Genomic DNA, 9,954 nt, shown 5'->3' with positions numbered 1-9,954 from the left:
GCAGAGCTGGCCTCAAAGGACAGTGCAGGAGGGAATCTTTCCCGATGGCTCGCAGCTGTCCTGATTGCCAAGAGTGCAAACACCTGTGTGTGCCCCATCAGTTTGGGGGCTGGAAAAGAGTGGGTTCGCTGCCCAGCAGCTGCAGGCACTTGCAGCTGGAGTTGGAGCATGAGAGCGAGAGTTGCTGCAGTAAGAGAAGGAGTGTGCTGGCTGTGCTGTGAGGAGGTGAGGGACATGCGGCCGGCAAGGGGCAGGTCTGGTGAGAAGATGATGTGTGGGGACTGTCAGGGTTAGGCGGCCGGGAAGGGGACAGCTTGGGGTGAGCCAGTGCTGCAGAGTGGGAAGAAGGAGTCAGTGCTGTGTGGAGCTGCTCTAAGCGTAGGGATCAGTAGTGTGCGAAGCTGCCTCTGAGAGAAAGAGTCCGATTTGCATGAGAGAGAGGTGTGTGACAGAAGGCATGTAGAGTTTGCAAGTGAGGGACCGGTGGGGATGCCAGTTAAAGGGTGGAGGTGACAGCAGCCGTGTCCGTGTGACATATGAACGGTGCCAGCCAGGCAGCCGAGCAGCAGCGGTGCCAAGGCTTTCAGCAGCGGCACCCAGAGCTCCCCAGTGCCGAGAGCTGCGGCTGCAGCGCGGCCGGGCTGTGCCCCGAGCCCCCCACAGCACCCCCGGTGCTGCCGCTCCGCTCCAGGCAGCTCCGCTGTGTTGTGGTTTGGGGCTTCCTGCCCTCTCTGCTGTCCCTGCAGACAGTGAAGCTGCTTTCCTGAGCCCTGAGGCACAGCAGCTCCTGCTGGGAGAACAGCCTCAGTTGATGCAGGAGGCTGCAGTGAGGGAGGGAAGGATGACAGCCAAAAGCCAAGCAGCCCAGCTTGCAGCCAGCATGGAGCTGGCCTCAGGTGCCACAGCCCTTTCTCTGAGCAGGACACCTCCTTGCTGCAGGAAAACTGCCTCTGGGCACTGTCCCTTGTTGGGATTGTTATGGGTTTGTATCTTCAAAAGAGCAGAGCAGGTGTTGGTCGCTGTAAGGTTGTTTATTACAGAAGCACATCAGTCTCAAATACAAGACTCTAAAGCTATAAAGACCGTGTTAAATCTTTCAGCACAGAGTCCCAATTAAAGCAGAAGCAGCTCTCTGGTGCACAGTCCTGGGCAGAGGCAGGAGCAGCAGTTCTCTGGTACAGAATCCTGGGTAGAGGTAGAAGCTGTGGCCTGGTACAGAGTCTCAAGCAGAGGCAGAAGCTGCAGTCTAATACAGAGTCCTGAGGAGAGGCAGACACTCTCTGGTCATTCTTCTTCTGTCCTTTCTTCTTGCTCTTCCTTTTCTTCTTCTTTCATGTGGTGGTAATGATGATGATGGTGGTGGAGGTACAGAGAGAACAAGAGTGTGAGCCTCTCCCTAATGCACAGATTTTTTTTACAAATTACCCAATGAGCTAAAAACATAAACTTGAAGCATTTCTTCTAAACCTATTAGAATTATGATTCTATAATATGAAAGTTTATTTATAATTTGTGTATATATCCTGTTTTATCTGAAAAACATAAACCATATTCTTATTATGTTTCTATTATGTCTTAAACTATGTTTTTCAGCTCTCACTGAAACTTGTTTTTGAAGCATTAGGTTTTGTTTTTGAGCTCTCTCTGAGGCTTGTTTTTGAAGCTTGTTTTTTGCACTAGATTCAAAGGCTTTTGTTCTTTAAGGCACTTAAAGCATACTTTTATTTACTAGAGAGTAAGATTTATGCTCCTACTTCATATCAAGGCAACTTACTAATATTTCTACTTACTTAAAACAAAAGCTTAAAACCTCTATTTCATGTCTGTGTGGCTTTATTAAGAAAATTTATTTAAGAAATTTATTTCTTTTAAGAATTTAAATTTAAAAATTAATATCTATACATTTATTTAAAAATATTAATTCAATTCCGTTCAATTCTGTTCTCTGTCTCTGAGGGACTCAGAGAGGTCTCTGTTTTCACACTCCAACAGTCCCTTCTTGTCTCACAGCAGCTGAGCAAGGGGTGCTTTGAGTGCTGACCTTGTCCTGGCCCTTGGGCTCAGGCTTGGCCATGAGGCTGATCACCCCAAGGAGGGGTTTTGGTTTGGCTCTAGGACAAAGCAGAGAGAAATGTTTATGGCAAGTAGGCAAGACTGTTCTGGCTTTCTCATGAAGTGAGGGAATTGCAGAGTGATGGCTGCAGTAATATACTTCATTTCACCAAATTAGGCAACAACTGAATACCATTGTCTTCATTGGGCTTGAGAGCATCATGATTGTAACTGCATTTTGTGGAGAGCCTGGTACAAAGTTCTGAACTGCAAAGCCACCGTGGTTCTTCCTTCCCATGGATGTGGCCTAAAGCCTGTCCAGCTCAGACAGTGCTTCCTGCTTGGTAATTCTGTGCCACGCCTCAGGGATTTCTCCTTGGCCCTGAAATTTCCCATTGCAAAAAGTTTCCAGCTCTGTCCTGAAACGAGACACAAACCATTTCCAGTATGCCAGCATGGATGAATCAGGAAGAATTCTCCAAGTGGAAAATGGAGGTCCAGCATCACGGTATGTGTTGTAAGGTATTGCTGGGTGATCACTATCAACTCTGAATCTGTGGTTACTTGCAACAAGGCTGGAACAAATATCAATGGTCAGTTCCTCTGTATCAAAGAACCAGAAGAAAAGGAACTGCCACAGCCTTGTGAATCCCATCAAAGCTTGTGGACGATGGAAGACCACCTGATGGTCTCCATCATGCTTCTGTATGGTGTTTGTGCAGACAGCCCCGCAGAAGGGACACTGCTCCCAGCACCCTGAAAAATGCTCCACCAGGATGGTATGAGGCTGCCTTGAAAATGAGCTCATGTCAGCATGAGCCAATTCTTTCATGAGCCTGTTCCTCAGGTCATACAGAGCTTGTGCCATGGCACTGCTCAGGAACTCAATGTCTGTGACCTCCTGGTGCTCGATGCCCTTCAGCTCACTTCTGGGCAAGTTGATCACCTCTGCCAGTTGCCTGCAAAATTCATCCAGCCAAAGGGAGATTTTGTCTTCTCTGTCTTTTCTGTCTTTGACAATTTGGGTTGATAAAGAAACAGCTGACAGGATGTTTCCATAGAGAGATTCAAGGGAAGACTCTAAAAACATCTTCATCCTTCTATTCCCATCTAAACAATGACTCTTAACTCGTCTCTCAATGTAACTCTGAAAAAACTCTTTTGGATACATAAGGTACTGCTTGAAATATTCAAAATTTTCTTGTTCTGCCAGGTATCTCAGGATGCAAACTTCCAGATTGGCTCTGTTGCCCCTGAAGTCTGGGAATTTGCTCTTCATGTCCTCAGCAATATCTCTAGTCGTCCTCTCAAAGACTGCCTTGTGAAGTGCTGGTTCAATCTTGTCACAAAGGAAAATAGCAAAAGTTGTGATTGAAGTGGCTCCTTGGCAGGAAATCTGGAAGCATTGGAAGAAATCTTCTCTCTTGCTTTTCAGGTACACAACTGGGTCATTTGCCTTTTGGAATGCTTTGTGCATGGCTTTAAACCTTTCTGCTGCCATTTTGCACAGATACAGAGACAAATCCATTCTGTACTCCTTGTTAAAAGTACATTTTGCATCACTGGGGACAGAGTTAACACCTTTCTGTACTTCATTGAGTATTTCATGAATAAAATTTCTACTGTAATCCTGTTTCTCCTCCTCCTTCTTATCAATGTTTGCTTTCACACACGCTATGATGTGGTCTGTGATGTGCTTTAAGTTGATGACATCAGCACTGGAATTGCTCCACATGAAGCCTAGGAACTTTTTCTTTTTCATGTGCTTCTCCATGTCAAAAGAAAATCTGCTGTCTTTGGGAAATGACTGTATCCGTGCATGGAAACCTGGCTCCTTAAAGTGCTCTAGAAGGACATCTTCAATTTCTGCATCGATATCCACCCGTTCTGGCGGACGAGCATCACGGGAGACTTCAGCAATCCAACTGTTCCAGACACTAGTAAAGTTGTCCTTCAGTTCTCTATCACTGAGGCTTTTCCCTTTCAGAGTCACAGCCAGCTCCCTACTCCTTCTCAGGAGCTCGGCTTCATATTCCAACTTCCTTGTATGCAGCTTCCTCTGCTCCTTCTGTAGATAAATAAGATTCTCACATTTCTTTTTTGTTTCATGAAGAAGAGTCTCTTTTAATTCTTTCAGCTTCAGCTCTGTGCTTGATTTCCACTGCACCAGTGTCTCATGGTCTTTGTCTTCCCTGAAATACTTTTCCACTTCTTTCTCAATGGCATCACTTGTCTCTTGCACCAGCCCTTCAAGCTGTTTTCTGGTGACATTCTGCATGTCCCCATTCTGAATTTTATTATGCAGTCTCATCTGTACATCTAAGAATTGGCTCCTCAGCTTCCAGGTCCACTGACTAAAGGCACTTTCCAATTTCCTGTATGCAGCAATCTCCAGGGAATTCTTGAAGCTGAAAACAAAGTTTTCATTCAGCAAAGCATTCCAGAGGTCACCAATACGATCTTTGAGGCTCGAGAGCCTCAAAATGCTGTGCTGTGACTGCTGCTTGGCAGCCTGGAGGATTTTGCTCTTGAGTTGCTGGGCGTTGTGGCTGTAAGTGGGGTTGGGTGGTGCCATTGGGGGGTTTCCTTCCCACAGGTGAGCAAAGTAGTGAATGTGGGTCTTCATATCAAAGCCAATGACCTCACTGAAGGAGGAGATGTCACAGAATTCCTGCTGGGCAGCTAACACAGTCATTTCATCTAGCTTTTCCTGGAAACACCTTTGTCCTTCCATGTTCTGCTCCTTGGCAGTTGCTTCTCCCACATTTTGGTGCACAAAGATGCAGCTTGGGGAAAGATTGACTTTCTTCATCCTCAGGAAAGCCTGCACAGCGATCTGGAGAACATCTTGCATTTCTGATGGATTTTCTCCAAAGATATTGATCACAGTCAAGTTGCCAACACCAATAACAAAGGTGGCCAGCTCATTGTCATGGTTCAGGGACTGTTTGTTGGTGATCTCAATGGCACGAAGTCCCTCTGTGTCCACCACCAGCACAAAATCAAAGCCCAAGTCTTGCTGTAGCTCCTGGCCCACTGGGATGAGCTGCATGAAGGCTCCGCGGGTGCATCTCCCCGCGCTGACGTTGAACTGCAGACCAAACATGGCATTCAGCAGGGTGGACTTGCCTGTGCTCTGGATGCCGAGCACGGAGAGCACAAACACTCGTTTGTCCCCCAGCCTCTCAATTAAGCTGTCAAAGATTGCTCCCACCCAGCGCAGGGGCAGGTAAGAAGCGTCCCCATCCATCAGCTCCACAGGATACCCCGAAACCATCAGCTCTGCTGCAATTTCTGGCAGTTTGGAAAAATAGTCTTCCTTGGAGTTAATTAATTCCAGAGCTTCATAAATTTGTCCTACTTCCCTCAGAAGGTGCTCCGGGCCGATGGATGAATCATTGATTTCATCAGCGATGGCATCCAAGCGACTCTGCAATGGATCATTCACCCTGGGTTTTTTCTTGTTTTTCTTTTCTGAGAGGATTTCAGTCCATAATTTGTGATAGTCTCTCCTCAGTTCTTCAAGGCGACCACAGGACAGCTCGTCCATAAAGATCTTCATCCACTGTAGGAAATATTTCTTGGTATCTCTTGGCTGGACCTGGAGGAAGCGAATGAATGATTTCATCATTGGGTTGAGAGGGAAAGCTTGCTCAAGTTGCTTTCTTCTTATTGCTTTCTTCTCAGTTTCAATTTGGCTGCGATGATGCTCAATGCTCTTTTTCCCTTTCTCCTGCAGGCGAGTGAGTTCTTTGTCCTTTTTGCACCATTGGTACCACAGTTTTCCTTGAAGTGGCAGCAGCTGGGATTTGATCTCAGACAGCTTCTCTGTCTTCAGAAGGTCCACCAGCTCTTTTGCCTTTGCTTTGCCTGTCACACACGCAGGTTGATCTGCATCCACCACAAATCCGTGCTGGCGAGCTTTGTCCGCGCAAGCGTCCAGGCTGAAGCATGAATGAGACCTTTCCAGAAAATCCCTGATCATTTTGGTCAGCTCGTCTACCAGGTCGGCTTCATTTCTGTTTTTGATCCCTATTGTGATGGTTTTGCTGGATTGTCCAGCTGCAATGTTCTCTTTTTCTGTGAGAAGACAAACCAAAGGCCGTTGTGACTGCCACAACTCCTGCAGAAGCTTTTCCCCCCTGTTGTCCATGTGCTCCAAATCTGACACAAGAGCCACGTTGACAGCAGATATGTCCTGCAGGAACTGCAGCTGTGCTCCGTGATCCCTGGCATCTCCATGCAGGTTACAGAAAGCCACGCAGCTCTCAAAGGTGTCATCAGGGCTTCCACAGGGGCAGTACCAGGCGATCTCCACCACCCCTTCCATCAGCAAGCGCTCTCTGGTGCTGCCTCTGCAGTGGCGGTGGAAGAAAGTGTCGTGTTTGCGTTTGCTCAGCAGAGCGTTCAGGAGCTGAGACTTGGAAGAGGAGGCCGAGCTGCCAATGCGGATGAAGGACACGATGGGAGTCTGTGCCTGGAAGAGGAGTTTGTTGTTGTAACTCTTTTTTTGGGCCTGCTTTCCTGATTTTTCCACCTCTTTCCAGCTCCTTTGGATTTGGCTGAGAGCGTAGAGCGGGAACTCGATGTCTGAAGTGCCCGGGATGGGTAGCAGCAGAGGCAGCGCCAGTTGGCAGAACGCCAGCTTGGTTGCAAGGGTCTGTCTCAGGAAGTCATCAGCACAGTGGAAAATGGCCATCTGCAGGTCCACGGGGTGCACATGGCTGTCCCTACTTGTACGTTCAGGGGCTGCTCCCATCAGGTTATCAAGGAAGTTTTTAAAGGAGTCTAAGTGTTGACCCTTTTGCTCTCTGGTTTGTGGTGTGGGTGCAAGGCCTGGGTTGTTCTCATCTAAGCAAGTCAGGTACCTCACCTGGTAATCCACAGTTAACAGCTTTTGCAAGAAGTATAATGGCAGTTCCTTGTCCTTGCTGGGCTGGCTGTCCTGCAGAGATATCTTGAAGATGGTATGGAAATCTCCCATCCCCATTTTTCTTGGATAGTGATTTTGAAGTCCAAGGCGCTTGAGGAACTGGAGGAACTCCTGGTTTGCAGTGGCTTCATTGGCTTTGGATTGGCTGCTGTGTGACTTGGATTGGGACTCACTGGGTGGCTCAGGTGTTGTAAAAGTGTCTTCCAGGTCTCTAAGTATGTTCTCCATCTTGTGTTCATCCCATTTGTCATCCAAGCACCCACTGATCAAGGAATGCAAGTCCTGTTCCAGCCTCTCCCAGTCTGGGACTGCTCTGTGTTTTTGGAGGAGATTCTTTATCCGTGTGGACCACAAGCCTTTCATGTGATCTTCCATGAAAACTAAACACTCCCTCTTCTGCTCAGGGGACAGCTTTTGACTTTCTGGTGTCACAGTCAGACCCTTCAGCAGAAGGGAGGCCTCAGCTCTGTCGGCATCCTGCTCCTTCAGGTTCACGTACTCCTCATGTGCCACTTCCATTTCCTTGGCCATGTACTGAATTTCTGGGTGTCCAAGGAGGTGCTGGAAAGTGCTGCTTTCCACCTGGTACCCTGTGCTGGTCACAATCAAGAGCACCAACAGTTCCATGTCCTTCTCAGCCCGTTCCTGGAGAGACTGGAGTAAGGAATAAATGGTGAGGCTGCTGGTCAGGGTGGCTTTTATCTTTACTTCATGAACAGCAGAAGCAGAGCTTCCTGGTGCGTAGGTGACAGCATAAATGTGCTCCTTCATTTGCTGCAGAGTTTTGATGAGTTCTTCAAGCTCAGAGATTTTGGGAGATCTGGGAAGTGGCAGCTCAGTCTGGAAGATCCATTGCATAATTAAGGAGGCCTCAGGGAAGTCCTTGACAGAGTAGATATGAGGATCCAGGAGGCTTCTCAAAATTAACTTGATAGAGGTGGTGTTTTCTGGAGGTGACTCCTGGCAGCTCCGCACGGTGTTCACCAGGAAGTCCTGCAGGGCTTTGTGGGACAGGCACACGTTGATCCACACACTGTGGTTCCTGGTTTTTGACTTCAGATCATCTTTGAGCTCCATCAGCATGAGCAGCTTCCTTTCATCCACTGTCACCTCCCAGGCCTTCACAGTCTCCATGAAATCTCTGGCCTCTTGCACTGCACTGCCCAGTTCCTCTCCAAAAATGGTGCCAATGCTCTCATTCGTCAGTGCTCTGTAGGCATCTCTGAGGGCTCTGCTCATCTGAGCAACAGACTCAAAATCCCCACAGTGATTGCACAGGATGACGTCCCACACTGGGATCAGCTCAAAGCCACGGTTGATAACGCACCACGTTGTGTTATCAGACACGAGCCCCGTTTTCCACTGAGGAAGAGAAGCTGTGTCTGCTGGGCCCCCTGTGTTGGTCATGTAGAGCTGAATGGCTGAATGGGAACTCTCTCCAGCACTTCCTAGGACAGAAGCCTTTGAGCTGGATATGGAAACATCCAGGGCCTCTGCAGCACTTTCCAGGAAGTCACCATAGCTCTTCCTGACAAAGCTGTTCAGTGCTGCAGATGTTTGTCGCTTCACCGCTTCCTGATGCTTGGCTCGGAATCCTTCTGTGGATGCCTTCCACCAGAATATTCCCCCAAAGTGGAGGGGACCCTGGTTTACATGGGACCCAAACCTGCTGAAGAAGCTCTCACACATCTTCACCAAGGTGGAGTTTTCCTCTTTCCCACAGGCCGCCCAAATCTGTTCCATGTGTTGCAGCTCCCTCAGAGCCGCATCTGAGAGGCGAAGCTGATGCCTTTGGAAGTAGCAGGAGGCCAGGGGGATGTACTGGAACTTGGTGGTGCAGAAGTAGCTCTGCTCAGAGTGGGACTGGTGAGTGTCCTGTGACTGCGAGGAGCTGCTGTGATCTACACTTTCTCCCAGATTAATCCCCCAGAATGCAGATTTGGCAGAAACACTCAGGCTGAACCCCAGCTGCTCCATGGACTTGGTGAAAGTGGATTCTGCTGCAGAGGATGAGAACTCCCTCCTCTCAAGAATTGATCCTTGCTCTGGACCAGCGAGTTGGAATCTCTCAGGAACCCTGAGGAGCTGCTCTCGCGTTGCCAGCACATCTCCAGGTCTGTTGGTTCTGTAGATGCCCTGCAGGGCCAGTCCTCCCGACGCCCGCCTCAGCACCTCAGTGTCAGGGATGTTCTCCCTCCTGCCTGCTGACATCTCCTGCTGCTGCTCCAGCTGCTTATGGATGCTCTCCAGCATATCTGCCAAGGGTTCCTTTGGTGATGGCCAGAACTCTTTGGGAATCTCCATGGCTCGCCACAGAGTCTCTGCTTTCTCCCTCAGTGCATCCTGGCTGTGGCTGCGGCTGTTGAGCATTTCTGTCAGATCTTTCAGGGCTTGTTTGGCCACTTCTTGCCTTTGCTTTGTCTTCTCCACGTGCTCCTTCTGCAGCTCTTTAGAGGCTGTTTTTTCATCTGTTATTTTCAGGAGTTTCTGGAGTGCCTTTTTCTCCCAGGGGTGCCGTACCTCACACTCCAGCTTGAGGTAGTCTTCATATTCCAGATATTGCAGGGCTTCTCTGCAATTGATTCCCAGGGTCTGTGATACTTTATTCAGCCAGAATCCAGCATCCAGTCCTTCCTTCTGAAATGCCTCTACTAAGAGCTGTGCCTTTGCATCCCCTTCTTGAGTGTGCTCCTCTGAGGCCATGGCTGTGGAGGAAGCAAAGAGACTTTCCCTGAGGTGTTGTCAGAGGCCCCGGCCTCCTGGCAGAGGCTCTGCAGCAGCTGCGGCCCGGGGCTGCTCCCACCCGGCTGCTGGAGCTTGGCCTGGAATGTCACAAGAGCCAGGATGTCCTTCCCAGCAGCCTGGCTGTGCCTGCTGCTTTCCTGTTTGCAGGATCAACCCTGAAGCTCAGTGCGTGTGTCCCAGTGTCAGCACAGTGACACAGAAACACAAACACAGACAAACAGACG

General features: G+C 48.9%; 1 protein-coding gene across 1 annotated transcript; it reads right to left on the bottom strand.

Annotated features, from left to right (window-relative positions):
* Positions 1–1,965: 1,965 nt before the first annotated feature.
* On the bottom strand, positions 1,966–9,953 carry LOC116993557 (interferon-induced very large GTPase 1-like). The gene has a single exon (XM_033054309.1). It carries the CDS (start codon positions 9,686–9,688, stop codon positions 2,360–2,362), a length of 7,329 nt encoding a protein of 2,442 aa, XP_032910200.1. The 5' UTR covers positions 9,689–9,953; the 3' UTR covers positions 1,966–2,359.
* Between the last annotated feature and the right edge of the window lies 1 nt (position 9,954).

Source organism: Catharus ustulatus, chromosome 3 (assembly GCF_009819885.2).
Source record: "Catharus ustulatus isolate bCatUst1 chromosome 3, bCatUst1.pri.v2, whole genome shotgun sequence".
In the NCBI taxonomy this organism is placed as follows: domain Eukaryota; kingdom Metazoa; phylum Chordata; class Aves; order Passeriformes; family Turdidae; genus Catharus; species Catharus ustulatus.
This window is presented reverse-complemented; position numbering and strand designations above follow the sequence as displayed.

What these genes read in the sequence shown, in the direction of transcription:
- LOC116993557 (XM_033054309.1), bottom strand. Translation starts at nt 9,688, where the DNA reads ATGGCCTCAGAGGAGCACACTCAAGAAGGGGATGCAAAGGCACAGCTC.